At 44.2% G+C, this 18,334-nt stretch overlaps 1 protein-coding gene across 4 annotated transcripts in view; it reads left to right on the forward strand.

Moving 5' to 3' along the window:
* The window catches only part of LMF1 (lipase maturation factor 1), a 240,766-nt gene that overhangs the window by 21,695 nt on the left and 200,737 nt on the right, over positions 1–18,334 (forward strand). The window contains exon 3 of one of the 4 annotated variants that reach the window (XM_075165486.1): positions 3,732–3,742. The exons of the other annotated variants lie outside the window; for them this stretch is intronic. Coding sequence (XP_075021587.1) covers positions 3,732–3,742 — 11 coding nt within the window. The remainder of the gene's footprint in view (positions 1–3,731; positions 3,743–18,334) is intronic. 4 annotated transcript variants of the gene reach the window in all.

The raw sequence follows: 18,334 nt of genomic DNA on the forward strand, positions 1-18,334 counted from the left end.
AAAGTGGCCTGTTGTGGTGAAAAGCTGAAGGAGCTGAGTTTGATTAGTTGGGAGAAAGGAAAACTGGGAAAGGAGACAAAGATCTTCAAGTGTGTGAAAGCAGCAGAGAGGATGGAAATTAGTTGTTCTCTGTGTTTGCTGTCTCCACGCGGAGAGGACAAGAAGCTGTTGGTTTACGTGGTGGACATAAGGAAAAGCCTTCTAAATGTACATATGGAGGAAAACTGGGCTGAATACCTGGAGAGGGAGGTGCAGTCTCCATCGTTGCTTAGACAGGCGTCTGTCAGAGGTGATTCGCAGACCACCCCTGTCTTGGGGTAGGTGGAATTTCCACATTTTCTATACTTCCGTGGCTTAGCCCTTTTTTTTCCTCCCCTAATGCAATGCCTGCATTTCTGGCAGGCAGCTCATCCAGCTTTCCCTGTTACTGAAATTTTGGAAGGAAGCTCTGCACTCTGCCAGTTGTGTGTCCATTTGATTGCCCGCTGGGGTCTGAGGCTGCTGCGCTCTCCTGGGGAGATGGTCCCTGCTTCCTCCTCTCCCTGGCTGGGTACCGGAGGGGGGACCAGGGTAGTTAATGTGTCACGTTTCCGCCCTTCACAGGGAAGGAATACCTCACAGTGTGGCTTCTACCTGGTTTCCATTGTGGAGAGGTGCTGCTGTGGAAACGGCATTACAGCAGATTTTGGAGCCGTATCCTGATGGAGAATAGAAAATGTGTCTGTGCTACCCAAATACTTTTTCCCCCATCCCAAGTTGTACAGCCCAGAGAATAAGAGAGATTCAGAATGGAGATGAAAGTTGACATCTGGGTTCACTTTCCGTCGAGATGTTCTCCATGGAGAATAGTGAGAGAAGCTGTTAACACTGGCTGCGGATTAGGGATGCAGCAGGGATTTATCCTGCCTGTGGAAATCAGTTTAGTTGGAAGGATCTTGTGGTGTTGGGCGCTGCTGGGATGTGAATGGTGGGTAGGACTGGTTTTTTTTTTTCTATTTTTGTATTATAAATACAGATGTATTTTCCTGGTAAGCATCACACGTAAAGATAAGAGTTCCTGTCTATGTTCTAATGCTATTTCTTACTAGACTCTATTTAGAATTTTGTTACGTTTTACAGACTTGTAAGAGGAGTCCCTGTCCCAGTCAACTCTTGCATTAAATAATCTGTGTAGCTATGGGGTAGATGAGCGGAGAAGGAATGTAAATTTGTTGGGCAGGTCTGGCCGATCTGCTTTTCCTCCTCCTTGAGCAAATAGAAACCATCATCCCGCATGCTTTGCATGCAGAAAAAAGAGATGTTATACAGAAGAGGCGGTGTTTTCTGCTGGGTTGGTTTGGGAGCTCCCTGGTTTTTTGCACAGTTTTTGTGCCTGCGTGTGGTTTGGAGACATGGGAAGCTCTTGCCGAGCCGTGTCTTCAAACGCAGCTCGGCTCCATGCTGCCTCCACCATGGGCACTGACGGCGGGAAGTATTTTCATCAGGAGTGATGTAGTTTAATGTAGTTTAAACTATGTTTTGCTATCAATTTTTGCTTTCCAGGAATATACTTGAGCTAGAATTAATCAGCATGACAATGTGGTGAAAACAATTTAACCCAAATATTTGATGATGTTTATGATTCCCAGCTGATACTTACAGTCTTTCTAAGTGTGACATGAAGTTTGCCTCTAACGACAAGTCATGGCTAATTACATTATTTCTCCAACCAGAAATGACATCACGTTTTAATTTGATTTAGAAAATCTGAATGGAATATACTTTGAATTTGCAAAATTTCTGGTTTTGACAATGTGCAGATCAAAAGTTACTCTGTTGAAATTTACCAAAAAACCCCAAACCCGCAAAATCAAATCCATGTTTTTACTTGTCATTATCTGTCGTTAATGTTTCAAATGCCAAGGCAGGCAGTAGGAAAAAAATCCGTTTTTTTAGTAAACACTTCTGTTTACTCCATATAAGCAAGGAAGAGGACCTTGAAAAGGAAAAATGGTAATTACGTTCCAAACTACAACCTGAAGTCTGCGGGAATTGGGTACCAGCCTGTTTGTACCTATAAAAAAAAAAAAAAATCCCTGCAAGAAGCCCTGCTGCTTTTATGTATTTGGAGTGGGCCATTTGGTTTGGTTTCCTTGGCATTTGTATCGCAGGCTTCTTCAGAGAAATAAATTCACAAGTGTTTGCCTGTCATCACATGACAAGTTATGGAGCCTAGATTGATGTAATCAGCAACAGACACACGTCAGAAAACTTAATGTGGTTCAGAAGAATACAATATTTTATTAATTCCTCATTTTGTGTGTGTCTCTGTGTGTGTGTTTTAAATGAGCCTCAGGGGGTTCTTAACTTCTGCCAAGAAATAAGAATAATTCGTACAAGTTTATGTTTAACTGCACCACAACTGTGGTGGAGAATAGCGAAGTTAGGTTGCCCTTAATGACAGATATCTTTATAAAGAGCCGCTTTTATTAAGAAAGTTAAAACTTATTGTGCATTTCAAAGTTATTGGTCTCTATACATCAGTAGCCCTGTATGAAATTGTTGTTAAATATGTAGTAAAATATTTAGATTGATGGATTTTAGAAGTATTCGAACTACATGGGTATGAGTATAAAATTTGCACACCTATTCAGGACATTTTCAGTAAGAGCAAATCTTTCTGAAAATCTTTAAAAGCCTGGGGTGTTTTTTTATTTTGGGGTTCTGGGTTTTTTTGGCTTGGTGTTTTTTTTTTTTTGTTAGTGTAATGCAGTATACTGCAGATACAAATAATAAAGCCCTGATGTGGGATTGAAGCCATAATGGGAGTAAACACAAGCTGTCTGTTGAAGAACAGCATCTTAAAACTTGTTAATCTTTGCGTTTTACTTTTAATCGGAACTGGTAAACTTACAGAAAATCACTATGTTGTAGCTAAGGCTAACTGTAATGTCAATGAGAAGAGCAGTTGAAAAAGCAAGTTAAATGATGTGGCGAAAGTGTGGTGAAAATTCACATGAAAATGATACAGTAAGCGTGTATCACTTTCCCTGGGACACTGAGGATTGGGGAGCACCTAGTGCACAGCACTCAGCTAGCAGATGGCACGGTGCTAGACTTTTCTGTCTTCAAAAGGGAAAAAAACCCAATGAATAGTTCACCAGCGAGAAGTAACTTCTTGCTTTTCAGCAGCGTGGGCTTCAGCAGCGCAGAAGTATGCATTAAGCTTTGTGCTTTTAACAACTTCAGTTGCTGCCTTCTGCCTGGGAAGTGCTCAGCGTGCTTTGGAAACCATAGATGAATGATCTTGCAGTGGAACGTGGTTAAGCTGCACGATCAACTGGGTTGCTTGCTCGGAGGCGTTTCTCAAATCAGAGGAAGGTGAGGAGCAGCCCTTTGTGAAGCCCAGTATCTGTTGTGATTTGGGACCGTGCTGTCTCTTCTGGGCATGCTGCTTTAGCATCTTTATTGAAAGAAGGGTGGCCAATTGCTTGGGGTGCTAAATAACAGCTTAATTTGTCCAGAAATGAGGGAATTTGCTGCTGTTGCATTTCCAGGTAGCAGCAATTTACCATTTAGTGCCTTTGAGTTGCATGTTACGTGGTTCAGGCATGTTTCTGTACTCCTTGACAGATGTGTTTTAAAACTCAAAATGTGTGAAGTTTGAAATAAAACTAATATGAGACATAGGTTCCTACAACTGATCCACCGAGATTTTAATTTTTTTGCTTTTTCTTCATTTTGTTTTGCAGGTATTCCTTTGGTAAGTGAATAAAAATGAAAAAAAATCTGCGGTTATAATTTATTGGTGCATTTGTGGGTATGTAGCTTTTACATTACTTTAGCTTGCTTTCTCTCTCTCTCTGTCAAACGTTTAAATTACTATTGTCTCTACTCTCTGCCTTTCACTGAATTTCTTTCTGCCTATATGCCCTTAAGGAAGGGAAAAGTGGTGTAAACTCTGAGATTGAGATTGAAGGAGGCTTGGTGGAAGGGTTGTGTAAGTACCAACAGCATCATTTGGAGGGTGACATTAAAGACGAATAGTAAAATAAGCCTGAGGCAACCAAGCAAAGTGAGATCTGAAGGACGTCCCCTGGGAGGGAACATGTTCCTCCTAAATTCCAATTCCTTTTCCACTCGTGATTTGTATGAACGCCAAGAACCTCTTATTCGTATCATCTGCTTTCCCACTGGTGTGTGGTGCAGATATTACTCCCTTGGAGATCTGGAAGGTTGATTCATGCTTTGCAAAGGTTGGGGTTTTTTTCAGCATTAAGTACTCCAATCCACAGCTGGAGTCTAAACAGAAGGTTAGAAATCCTGGTAGAAAATCTGTTTCTCTCTGTGGAAATACTAGGAAAACTGCTAGTGTACTTCTGATTTTTCTGGGAAGTACTGCCATGGCATAATGTCTTAAAGCAGCCTATTTGGCCGTGTCTTCTCATCCTTTCAGCCTGGTGCTCATGCTGTTGGGTGGGTGGAGAAGGATGCTTTGTCATTGTGTGGATGAAAAGGGGATTCGTATTCCCAAGTTGTCACTAGCCAGTCACAAATAGAAATTTGGTTATTCTAATATAAGGCTCAAGAATAGTTAAAGTCCATTTGTGTCTGTGTATTATGGAGGCTTGCAAAAGTAATGACCGAGCATGCCTCCCCCTTCTCCTCCAAGGAATTGCCTCGGTCTCCCTGTTTACCAACTGGTCGTTTTAATCAGTTGTAAGTGAACAAACTGGTTTTAGTGTATGTGGGATATTGAGATGGTGCTTCACCAAGTGGAGAAGCAGAGGAGTATGGAGAATTGTTTCCACTCCTGTGTGGTTTAGATAATACTTTCACATTGGATGTGGATATTTTAACCAGCTGGACTTTACAGCATGAATCCAGACCTTTGTTGGGTTAGTGAGGACACCCCATCTTAGTTTTAACTCAAGTTACTCATCTTCTGTATGTGTTTTCCACTCTCACAAGATGATTGTAGAAAAACTGCTTTTCGCAAGTGGTGTTTTATCTTTCTTTGGCCTTTCTTTATGTCCCAACTGGACAGCCACCCTATGAGGATTACTGAAGTCCTTTGTACGCAGTAGGGTCTCTCCCTTCCTTGTTTTTGGCTTAAGGGCTACTTCTGAATGAGATGAATGAGATGTAAATCTTGAGTTACTTCTGTTAGAATACAGGAAAACCACAATATTTTTGTTATAATATAGCTGAAACAACAACGTTGTCATCCATTGCTGTAGAAGTACATTAAATATTGCTGAGCTCTGGAAGCCTTATTCTTTGGTAGCATCTACTTCAAAGCAAGATCTTCAAAAAAAAAAAAAAAAAGAAAATTCCTGGAGAGATCTTTGTAAATGCTGACTGTTTCCTATTCCCCTCCAGGAAGTGTGCTTTTTTTTGATACATCTTAGGATGGATTTTGGTAGCTTCTATTAAAACTGCAGGCTGTCCCTATGAATTTTAAAGAACTCCAGAGTCTGGAAATAACAACAAGCAGTTAGGCCAAATGGGATCAACTGGTATTGCCACAGGTTTTGCTCTTTGCTCTTACTCTTGTCAGGTAACAGTTATTAAAAACACTCCTCACTTCAGGGAATGAACTGCGAAACAGCCGTGCAAGAGCTTTCACAGTGCAAAGCACCGGCCGCGTTGGACTATTTATCTTTGAAAGGTGAAGAGGTGCTCCGCAATGCAAATCCTGGAGCGGGCGTCAGCCTGGGGTTAGCGCTGTTCTGAAATTAGCCGAGCTGTAATAACTTCTCAGCTTTATTTATTGTTATTCCGGTATAAATTTGGCTTTAGATGTAGCGTGGCGTGTTTCAGTGAGCGCGCAGCGGTTTTACATCGGGTCCCTGCCCGGAGACGGGAGCGCCCGCCTTGATGGCCCCTTTCCCTCCCTGCTTTTGGCAGTGCAGGGCTCTGGTTGCTGAGCGTGGACTGTACGCTGGTGGGGCTGCTCGTTGGCCAGAGTATGCTGGATTGCTTTGGTTCTTCCTAGCTGAGCTGAGGCTGCCAGGAGTCTCGGGGATGGGTGGGTGGGTGGGTGGGTGGATGGATGGATGGATGGATGGATGGATGGATGGATGGATGGAGGTGCTGCCTGTCCTCGGTGGAGCACACCTGCAGGGCCAGCAGCCAGGCTGCTCCTGGAGAGCTGAGCTTCCGTGGCAACTTCATCCTCATGCTCCATGGCCCTCTGTTCGAGCCCCTTTCTAGGTGCCTTGGTGACCTGTGCGTGCCACCACGAGCCAGCTGGCCTCTCTCAGCACCCTTGGTCCTGGCTCAGCTCCAGAAATGGCAGGTCTCCCTCTCTCTGAACACTGCAGCTGTGGTGCTGGGACTAGAAAGAACCAGCAAGGTCAACTTGTTATTTTATCCTTCTTTAAAATTAAGGACACCTTTTCTCCTGACTTAGAATGAGACCGAAGCTGCTTCAACAGATCTGTGGTGCTGACAGCTTTGCTGTTTCTGACCCTTTCTAAGCAAGGGTGCACTCTCCTAGAGCAGTAGTTCCTGATGATGCTTCTGTCGGAGATACCCCCAAGGACTTTTTTTTTTCAGTAGAAGCCTGATTTAATACAGTGATTTATTATCTCTGTTCTAACAGAGGCTTTGAAAAAGATGATGCTCTTTTACAGGCCTTCTTGTCCTCTTTCTTCTATTCTGCCTTATTATTGTGTTAAGTAGCCCCAGATATTCAGAAGACAGTTTGACGGTGCGATGTATGTCCTGAGATACTGGTCGAAGGAGAGAGCTAAGCAGAACTGTGGAAAGGCTGCAAAGATCGCGTGAGTTGTAACGGACAGCCACGTCTCTCCGTAGAGTAAAAATCCAGGTGTGGTGTGGGAAAATGATGCAACTGTCCAGGGAGATTCTGACTCCGCATTGTTGCCTCCATAGCTGTCGGATACCTCTTGGAGCAGCAATCTGGATTCCCAGCAAGGAACATGCAGAAAAGACAGCCATGCATCTGTTTACCTTTTGGCTATCAGTGGGATCATTAAACAGAAAGGATTGAGAAGCAGCTGATCTTATTTGACTCTTGATGCACAAAAGTGTCCTGTTTGGAGCCAAAGCAAATGTTTCCTTGGGGATCGTTCCAGAGAGCCTTGCTTCTGCACTCTTTGCAGGCCAACTGTAGGGCTAGAATTAGAAGCATATTTTAAAAGTGAGAGCTTTTTTTTCCTCTTACAGTAAACTTTCTTGTTAATTTTAGTAAGGAGAGAAGACAATCACTGAACGTTGAATTAAACTCCTAGTTTTTTTCCATTCTCTGTAAACATGGAATAAGCAAATAATCTAGTTTGTACCTATGCCTGCCCTCAAATTTTATATTGCATCTATCATCTCAGAATTTAAGATGAAGTGTGTTTTGATTAGAAGTAGAGTAAAAAGTTGAGAGCCGAGTGTACCTAATTCTCCATTACTTGTTAAATCCTCACTCTTTACTTCAATGCAAATTGTTCCGAGGAGGATTTTCTTTTAAAAGGTCTTCAGGGATCTTGAATTTTAGATGTGCATTGACATAAAATGAAATGTTAGAGTGCACAGCTGGGGTTCTGGCTTTTGCTGTACAAGATTGAGATATTTCTCCTTTGTGAGCGCATGTTTCCAAGGAAGGGGCGAAGTTTTCATATTAGTTGCAGTATACTAGCGAGCAGCGCTGCGGTCACAGAAGAAAATGAGAGTAAGTTGAAAAGACTAAGGTCAAACTTCGCCAGTGCGGGTCCAAAGCTTAGTTTAAAAGCGTACTGAGATGGGGATGTGTCTGGGCTGAACTGTGCCCAGAGCTAACCCCTTGATTCCTGCAGACCCATCTGCAGTGTCTGCGTGGTGGGTGTGAGGTTGCCCAAGTGCAAGAGAATTCACTGGCAGAGGTTTGCTTTTTCGCGTGGCAGCACATAAGTATCATGCTAGCACCCGGTGGCACTTGTTACTCGGGTAGCTCGCTGTGCAGATGGCATGTGGGAGAGACACTGGCAGCAGGACGTGGAGGACGGGTTGGTCCCTGTTATTCCTGAGGAACTTTGTTCCGTTCACAGCAGGAGACCGTGGAGCTGCGGCGCGAGCGTCCCAGCAAGCCCCTGGGAATCGCTGCGGGGTTGAACACCCAGATGGCCATAGGCTGCTATTTATTCATCCTCCCCCCACGCTGAGATGGGAGGGACGGGGCTGCTTACCGACTATTCCTGTTCCTGGCTAATATTGTGATCTGCTGTTCCTGTTTCTCGTGTAAGAGTGGGAAACTTTTCTCTCTGTCTTATTAAATCTATTTTTCAAGCTGTCACTTAACCAGGTCTAGTGACAGAGTCGGATGTTTATGTGGCCCTGGACACTTGAACTCTGGTGTTTTCAATCACAACAGCACCTTTTGCCAGCCGTTGTGAATTAAATACTCCTCGTGACCTTTTACCCTCGCCGCTCTTAAATTCATGCTTTAAAAACAGCTTAATGAGGGGTTTACTGGCCCAATTGGAAGTTTTTATTAAAACCTATTAGTGTGCTAGAGTAGCCTGCCTGAAGGAAACGATTAGCCCAAAGCAACTCAACTCGGAGCTGGCCCCTAGCCACACCAGGTTTTCACTAAACTGTTTCCAGACCCACGTTAACCCTAACACTGCAGCTTGCATGGTATTCATATCCTCTGCTTTAATTTATAGCTTGTCTGATTCTCTCCCCAGCCTTTCTCCATGTTCACGAAAGCATTTTGTTTTAATGTAATTAGACCTGCATTAAAGGGCAACGTGCCTTCATTCAGGTCTGACTCGTTTGAGAACCTCAATTAGGTGGAAGTGTTCCCCCAAAATCCTCTGCTGATGCCGCCCGGGGAAGGAGCTGCCCTACAGATGTGGTGTGGAGCCCGCTCGGATGAAGCCGCGATGCTCCCCAGGCCCTGGTTAAGCTTCCCATGAGGAGCATCCCAGCGTCAACTCGGTGATGCAGCTGCATTGGTGGAGCACCCCGGGGTTTGAAATGAAGCTGTGTTATCTGGAGGGCACAAACCTCAGGATAGCACACGGGAGCTGGAGGGTGGAAATCCCAGCTGCTAAATTCCCCTTGGATCTTAGCTTGTTTACTCTTAAGTCTGTGTTTTATATTAAAAACTGGGCCAGTGGTTCTTGCCCATCTTAAAATTAAACTTTACAATGCTGCTGAAGCCCTGTAACCATGATGTTTGTGTTCTTGTGCTCATGTCTCCGTGCAGCTGAGAAAAGCCAGCCAGAGCTCCTACTTGTTAAGAAAATTGCTGTAGCAAGTCCCATGCCCCAAAAGTGCTGAGCAGCTATCAACTTTGTATGTATTCCCTCCCATCCATGTTCCTGGCTGCTTGTCCAGGCTTCCTGCGATGTCTCCTTCTTGAAACCACAAGGTCTTTGGAGAAGGGACTTCCAGTTCTTTTTTTGATATATTTTTGGCACAGTAGCTTGCCTGTTTGTAGCTGTCTGCAACTACTGAACTGAAGGCATGAAATAATGCAAAACTTGTAAGCTGTATTTAATGTTTTGCTGGTGGTTTTCTTTGTTGTCTGGCTGCTGAGATGACCATCCATGTGTTAATGGTACATCCCCAAAGCAATGATACATCACCCAGGGAGTCACTGATGTATGTACTGAATGCACTTGTCAGGCTTTATGTTGCTAACCTATAATCAGGGAAGGCAAGTTGAAGAGTGAGACATAAACTCTCACTTACAAGACCTTGTTTTAGCCTGCAAAGAAGCCAGATTCCCCCATAATAATACTACAGATAGTAAATATCAAAATTAATAGAAGAAAAACAGGGAGTTGCCAATGTACTAACTAGCCTGCTGTTTAAGTGACAAAGATTTAGCTTCTGGGATGCATTTTAAGCATCATGAAGTGATTTTCCATAAACAAAGTACAAAACAAAAAGCAACTGGTCCTTCTCTGCACCATGTGTTTCCTGAGTGTCACCTTCTGTCTTTATTTTTACTGGCATATGGATGCACCAACCTTGGGAGGTACCTTTTAAAAAGAATGTTTAAGGAAAAATCTGCCATTAAAGTTATTACTGTAAAGTAGTGCCTTTGATTGCGGCAATTATGCAAATGATTTTAAGGGATAAAATACTTCTTAACAAGGACTGATGTAAATGGTGGTACTGGAATAAGTGCATAACTTCTTCAAACAAGATCTTTCTGTGCAAGTAATTTTCTTTCAGCCGTTTGCCACGTTGCCTGGATGTCGACCTGTGTAACCGATGACCGGCCTGCGGATGTGATTTTATTTTGTCTTAATACAGGAATGTAAGTGGGTGGAATGGGAACGCTGGTCTTGCAGAAACTGGGAAACCCTTTCCCTAAGCAAATTGTTTCTCCACTGCTCTTGTGACTGACTTTTGTCCTAGCCTTAATAAAAAGGAAACAAATAAAAATGCTTTTTGCAGGCAGAGATTTTCCTCAGAAAAAGGCGAGTTGGACTAGGTGGCTAGCAAGAGTGGAGCTCTCTTTGATTAAGGCTCTTGCCTTGATGCATTGCCAAAGTTAAGTTAAATGAAATTTCCTCCAATATTAGTTTTAAAGCAGAGAAGTTGGATCCTTGTCTTCCATAGTTTGGAAAAACATTGACCACAATTCAAAGGCAAGCTTATGTTGTTGGTGTGGCCAAGAGACTTATCTCCTATTTCAGCCTGTGGTGCTTAAACTAAGCTTTTAGCTCTCTGTGGAGCAGAAACGCAGTGCTGCACAGTGCGTGGCATCAGTTATGGGTAGTTTTACTGTTTCAGTTCAAATAATTCACAAAAGGTGTCAATGAACAGTCAGTGCCTTGACTTTGGACTAGGTCAAGGATGTTCTCCCCATATTATGGATTTGTTTTCATTGGCCCTCCTGCAGCTGGCATATAATGGCATAAAAGCCAAAAGCCTTTATAAAGTCATTACAGTGAGCAGTCGTGGAGATGCAGCAGTATGGAGGGTGCCCACACGCGACGTGAGTGCCGTTTGCGCTCTGTGCAGTAGCTGAATTGCTGCATCCCTTTGAAACCTCAGCATTAAAGGTATGGTGGAAATGCAAAATGAGTGTCTATTTTCATTAGTCATTTGTCTAGTCTGCCTGAAAACCTGCATTGTGGGGAGAAAACTGTAGGAATTAAAGATATAACAGCAAAAAAAAAAAAAGACGTCTTGAAGGTCTGGTAGCACAGATGTCATGTACAGGTCTTGAGACGCAGTGGATTACAGGGTAGTTTGTTCAGTGTATGCTTCAAAAATGGGCACAGCCTGCACAAGGATGCAGAAGCCTCTGTCTTTGCCAGCAGCGGCAACAGGCAGCCCTGTTGTTCGGTCGGCGTTGGGCTCGCACGCGAGCGCTGCGTCTCTGGCGAGCGCTTGGATGCTATCACGCAGATCGAGCTGTGATGCCCAGTTTGGCTGGAGCAGGTGTAGTAATTTGCAATTGTAATTGTAGCTTCTGTTTTTGCAAATCTGTGTGCAAATAGCAAGGGTATTGTATTCAAAGCTTCATAACCTCCACATTTTCTCCTGAAATGCATTCTCCCTTTTTGGGTGCTTTTCCTCCTTTATAAGGAAAGGATTTAATGTGCTTACTGCAATGGTATTAATGTCTGCTTAGATTTTTATCCTTTTAAAAAGATTCTAATGAGAGAAAATTTGTATATGTGGGTATTTATTTTAAATCTGGGCATTTTTGTACTAGGAGAAAGACAATGCAGTTCGATTAACTTTAATTGCAGTAAATATGTAAGAGTGCACCTATTCACAGATGCACCTGAACAATTTGGTACTGGCACTGACTTCACTTGTGTGCATTATAAAGCCAGCACTTGTTCTCCTTATCTTGCATTAGCGTCTCCGTTATCTGCTATCCTGAGCTTACGTTGGATTTGTGTTAAGCCTTTCCGTTAAACTTGTGACTTTGTGCAGTGTTCCCAATTGCGGCTTCCTGTGCAAAAGCAAAAACAAGACTAGGGTTAATAAAAATGCCAGCTCACTTCTTTAAAAAAAAAAGAAAAATCTTTAGAGTAGCCTTTTCATAGAGAGGTGTATCTGAACAAAGGCACTGGCTCTGATCATGCTTAAATTTTTGAGGAGGATTTGACTTACATCCAAACATCCCAGCTTGGACTGATTGCTACTTGTTTGTGTAAAAAAAGAAGGCATTTCCTTTGCCAAAGAAAAAAGCTTGTTCCAAACTCACTATAGGCAAGGGAAATGCTGCCCACCACCAAAAGGCTGCTACCGCTTCGGGTTGAGGTTTAGCACTGTGCAGTAACGCATAGGGACGGTGCACGGTGTGAGACAGGGTAACCTGAACACAATGCCCACTTGTTTGGGGGGGTTTAAGGAGGTCAAATGTAATTGCCCAGTTGGAGTGTGGCCGGGAGAGGGTGATTAATTTCCCCACTCCTTCAGAAAAGCCTGTGGGAATTTTAATGACCCCAGCGATAAGATCCTCAGTTCTGTGCATCATTCAGAAAAGCGGAGCTCCACCTGCCCAGCCCTGCTGTAACACTGGGTGTGCTCGGATTCGGGACTGGTTCGGCAGCGAGGAGGGACGGGGAGGTGCGGCGCGGGCGAGAGTGCCATCTGCAGAGCCACCATCCGTGTCCTACAGCACAGACGGGTTTCCGAAAGGTAACCAGGCAGGTATGACCGCTCTGACCTTGCTCACGTTGTGGGTTAGCAAGAGGTTGCAGCAGTTGTACTGGCTGTTGGGAGTTGTTGCTTCTCCGTCTTTTGGTTGTTCCTATTTAATTGCACAAAAGCATGACTTTTCCCTCTGCAAAACTGGAGCAAAGTCTTTCAGCAAGGCTAGCCTCGTAGAATAGCCACAAAATTGTTCCTGTAAATACTGTACTATGCGATTATTTTTTACTCTTTTTTTAAAAACAAAACTCAGACAACTGTTTGAAATAGGATTTTGTTAAGTGTCTAGGCAATTACAGAGGACATCAGCTTTATTTTATGTCCTCACCTCATTTATGGGTTACTGCTGTTTTTTCTGCTTCTGAATAGTACCCTCTTTCTGGCCATAGCGTTCACCTGTGTGTTACCGTGTGTGAAGGATCTTGAGCATGCTGCTGCGAGCTGCCGAGCAGGAATAATGGCACCCTTGTTGTCCCTGCAATATTTGCCAGTTGTCATGAATGCCAAGAGACAGCACAGCCCAGGCATAGTCCGTCTACTTGGTTTTACCTTTTAGAAAGCAGTTAGTTCTACTGAATATGTCTTGCAAGCTAGAAGGCCAACATAAAAGCATAAAACACCTCAAAAGTGGGAGATAGGTAGTAAAGTTTTTTCTGATTTTTAGTGAGAAAGACAACTTGGGGAGAATCCAGTGAAAACAATGGATTAGCTCCATGACAGTGCTGGCTTCAACAGGCTGACACTTCTCAGCAAGGCGCTATTTAAATTCATTGTGATATCGCCAGGCTTTTGATGGAAGAAGGATGAGAGATGGGCAGAGTTGTCTTCAAGGCGTGCTTTGATCAAAAGTTAAGTCTGGCATGGGAGAACAAGTTTTATTTTTATTTTTCTATTTTTCTGAAGTTAAATAAACCTTGATGTGCAGAATAACCTCTGAATAATAATAATAATAATAAACTGAAGGACATCCGAGGAACTGCTGCCATTTTTATTTTTCATGAACCACACTGTCATTTCTAACATGCATCTGATTTATCTGTCAGGTTAACCATTGAAATGCCCTTTTTCTGACCTGATATACATCACATAAAAGTTTTAGGGCAGTAATTTATAGAGGATGATTACAGCTCTGAATGTAAAGTTTTGGAGCACCATTCTTCTTGAGGATGGTGGGTCTTGTTGGATGTTCCCGAAGTATATGGTAGAATTACAGATTAAAGGGTTGAGGTCTTGGGACTTGGCATCTCTGGGCAGCAAAAGGAAGTTGTGTGTGGACCTGTGAGCAAGGTCGGTGAGAGTATGGGCCCTTTTTAAGGAATCCAGCTCTATCAGAATATTCTTCATCCTTCCTTTATTCTGGATTTGATCTGGAGTGTGGAAGTTTGAGTGGAAGTCTGTAGATTTTGGATGGTTTCCATCAGGAACATGTAATGAACAGAAGTGCACTGCAGTTTGGGTCAGGTTAAATGGTCAAGATCTTCTGTCTTTTTTAATAAGTCATAAGATTTAAAAAGCAATTTGTCTGGAGAATCATCAGCAGAACCGCACCATACCCTGAATGTCTCTGTGCAAAATCCCAACTGCTCAAACGCAGATGTGGAGGGAGCAGTAGCAGCATTGCAATGGCAATGGCATTTTGGAAAGGGGAAGAACGCTTTAGTATTCCTGCCCATTTGTATCTGGTACTAACTTACTTTGGCCATGTATTTAAAAACAGTATTAATCCAGTGGCTTGACCAATAAAACAAAGGACCGGTTTCAGGAGACATATCCTAGCGTACTCTCATCTATTCTCTTTGTCTTCTTTTTCTTGCTGGGAGGAGGAGGAGTGGTGTGTGGGGTTTTTTTTTTTCCTTCTTTTAAGTCATCTTTTTAAGGGTATTTATTTGACTGTTCGATGCTACCGAGGGCTACAGAGGTTAATGTATTTATGCTGGCAGAGTCCCTTTTTGAAGCCTGTGTGTTTCTTCACAAGTCTGTATTTTGAAGTTTATTGCATTTTCTGTGTTCACTCCACGTACAAAGACTGGTAGAAGAACTGGCGTTGGGTAATGGAGTGGGAGCCAGAGGTCAAGTTTGATCTTCTTAAGTGCTGGACTCCTTGATCTCTCCGGAGCAGGGAACAAGCTGTCACTCTTCACTGTCTTTGCAGAAATTGATGCAAAAGTGAGTGGCCGCATGAATGGAGCCGTCTATGGATTTCTTCTTAAAGTTCCTTTGTCCCAAAATGTCGTTTCCTTGAAATGGAGATTATTCGTGGGAATGCACTGGTTTGAAGAGATTTCTGGATCAGGAAAATGAAGTCAACATTTCTGAAATTGTTGCAACTCTTTTTGTCTTGCCATCTTTAAATTAGGAAAAAAGTGTGTCATAGTTCAGAGAGACTTAGTATGAAGAAATTTAGAAAGTGATTGCACTTATTATGGCAAAATGTGTGCTTGCATTAGTGTGTTGGTGCATGCAAAAAAATGGAATTGTGCAGCACCTCAAAGCCGAATTAAGATCAAACCTGTAGGCTTAGTAGCAACCAGAAATACTGCATTTCCTTGCCTCTCCCTGGATTTAAATGAGCAAACTGACGGATGTCTGTGAAGAAAATGTTTAATTGACTTAGCATCATTTAAAACCGGTATCTTTGTAAACTTAATGGGATATGACTGCATTCTTGAGCATCGTCTGAACTTCAGATTTCGGGTAAAATCATTCCAAGAGCAAACGTGCAAAATCTGAAACAAAAGAGAGGGTGTGCAGAGAAATGTTTGTGCTGTGCTGTTGAATTGTGTTGAGTGGTGTCTCAAAGATACCGCATCAGGGAGCTTGAGCCTTGGAGCTGTCGGTTTTCTTACTAACCCCCAAAGCATCTTGTTTGACTGTAAGGAATTTACTGCGGCAACTGGGAGTTGAAATATCTTGTGTGTTTTTATATGATTTGTGGCATCTTTGCACAGAAGTCGAAGCTGATGCATCTGCTTCTGACTGAGCCCCGTGTCCTTCAGCACGCTGCTGAGCGGGATGCCCTTATTTTCTTAAATACCATACTAGCGTATTACGGTTTCATGTTATCAGTTTTGGTTTAAGGAGAATGCTACCTAGCCAAAATACTTCTGACCGCCTCCTCATTGCATCCACCATGTTCCCTTAAACTCTTAAAAAATTTGATTCATTTATTTATTTTTAGTCTAGCGAAATAATTTTCTCATGGGTTTCTTTTCCGTTTCTAAACTGGGTGAAACCGCAGTGTTAAGCCATCCTCTTTCCAGTCGTATATAGGAAGTGAGCATGAGCCAAGGTACATATTTTATGTTAGTCAAAAGAGATAAGTGTCAGGATTTCAAAGTAAATTCCACCCTGCAACTTCCAGCGCTGAAATCTCTGCTGTACCTTGGCTCTTGTGCCTTGATTCAGAACAGTTGGCACTTTTATTGCAACTCTCTTGTATTTTTGTATTATTTTGGGTGGGGGGTGCCTGCATGCATGCCAGAATTATCTGTCCGAGTCATAATCCCTCTAGGAAAACCCTTGAATGGCAGGAAAACTGCAGGTAGCAAAGCCGGAGTGGGTGCTGGCCCGCGAGCCGCAGGTGTGCGGGCCGGGAGGGGAGGAGGAAGGCGCGTGATGCCATGCTTTGTCATCTCAGAAAGAACAAAAGCAGCCCCCCTCCTCGCTCAGCAGAAGGCTTAACGCCTGAAGGAGGTGGTCCCTCCCCAAGGGCACGTACCTGTCGCGGGGAGGGGGCAGGCTGTGTTATCGGAGGGGAGGGGGATGAGCCTGGGGCCGTGGTCCCACTCGCCTGGTGCGCATTAACTGCATCTTTCACGTCCTGTTTCCCTTGACATCTGATGGGGATAAGGCTTTCCCCAAGGTGCTTCCAGACCGTTATGTAAAGCTGCTACATAAAAGTGAGAGGTTGCTACTCGGTTAAGGCACAGTGCCTAAAATAACAGTGTTTTAGTAGTGGGATTTTGATTTCTATCCTATGCTTTCAGGCTATTAGGTGATTAAAGCACCATTAAAACCGGACTAAACAGCTCTGGATTTTAGTGGAGCAGGTAGCTGAGGTGTGGAGGTTTATGAGGTTACTTCTTGATTTACCATTTATTACGAACATTTATCGGGGAGGAGATACGGGGTAATTTTCGGTTTTGTTTCATGTTTGTCTGAGCCATGCTGGGTTGTGCCCAACTAACCTCGAGCTCAGCTGGAAGACCTGCAGGATGGAGCCCTTCGCTTCTGCGGGTAGGAAGGGCAAGGAATCCCGAGCGGCAGGCTGTGGTTTTAGCCGTGCAGACTGAGCCTCTCAACAAGGATTGCTCAACCTCCCTGGAGCCGGCTCGGGGCTGGCCGGCTCGCTGCGTGGGCAGGCTGGGCTCCGACCTGCCTGCCGAAGCCCATGCAGGGACGGCTTCCAGGGATGGGTGGGAAACAGCAAAGTCAGGAATAGGTCCTGCAGCTCCAGCCTGGTCTGCTGTCACCACCCAGCGCCTGCCTTCTGCAGATTTTCCTCTGCAAAGGAGGGGTTGGGGCTAGCGCAGGGTGACTGCACTTGCACGCAGTGGAGATCTGCCTGGGAGCTGAGCAGTGGTACCGAGGGGAAAAGTCATCCTGCAATTCTCCAAAAATAGGGTGGTACTTTTGTGTGGGAGGGGTGAAAGGAGAGAGCAAAGATGATCCCCCAAAAAAGAGTGAGGGGGGAATAAACAAGCTATGCAATAAATAAGCAATGAGCAATCTGGGTGCAGGGTAGGGAGGAGACGTCAGGAAGGCTCCTCTGGGGGAAAGGAGCAGTGGGGAAAGGTGAAGGATGAGGGGTAGAAACCGATGGGGAAATCGTTCTTGTCCCTTGTTTCGGATTGCTGAGGTAATGCTGTTATTTTCGAATAGAGAGCTGGAGCGCGTGGCAGAGCTCAGTTCCCCCGTGTGATGTCTCTGCTCAGCCCCGCAGCTGCAGGAGGAAGGCTGTCAGCGATGGGAGTGACGGGCTGCTGTAGCTGCGGGACAGCCATTTGTTATCACCAATTGTCACGGGGGCAAATGCAGCCAGGATATTTGTTTTTTTTTTTTTTAATGCAGTTCGGTAAACACGAGGGCCAAATTCAGGTGTAAATCTGGAATAGCGTCAGTGCAGTTGGATCTGCCCAGCTGTGCTGGATATCTCGCTTGGATGAAAGCACGGCACAGGGCCGGCATGCCGGGTTGCTCTGCTCCGCTTGGAGACACTGAAAAATTACTGGAGGGATGGGGAAGGGCAGCAAGGGGGAAGGAGGTGCCAGGGAGGTGTCCAAGGGGATAATGCGGAGCTGTAGCTCTTTCCATCTATTCTGCGCTTTGCTAAGCTTTAAAATGCCACTTTTTGTCCTCTGTATTTAACCGATAAATATATTCTGTTCTCATTTACATGGCTTATTTCTTAATATGACCTCTTCTGGCTTATTCAGCTTTTAAAAAAGGCGTGCCTGATAGCTAATGGCCAGGGAGAGGAGGAGGAGAACACTTTAAAGTCAAGATTCAGTGCTTCAGATTCAACACTTTAAATTAGAGCGTCAGAAAATCCAGCTATAGGAATTGATGTTTACATGGAACCGTGTGTGCCTTCATCCCGAGGCTTCAGCGGGAGGGTAACCGGGGGCCCTGGGCCTGTCTGGGCATTGCCCAGGCGATGCCGGCGCTGAGCAGCCCCAAAAGCCGGCAACTGAGCCAGTGCCGGGAGCGGCCGCGGGGCCCCGACGTC

This window comes from Calonectris borealis, chromosome 16 (assembly GCF_964195595.1).
Source record: "Calonectris borealis chromosome 16, bCalBor7.hap1.2, whole genome shotgun sequence".
Classification (NCBI taxonomy): Eukaryota; Metazoa; Chordata; class Aves; order Procellariiformes; family Procellariidae; genus Calonectris; species Calonectris borealis.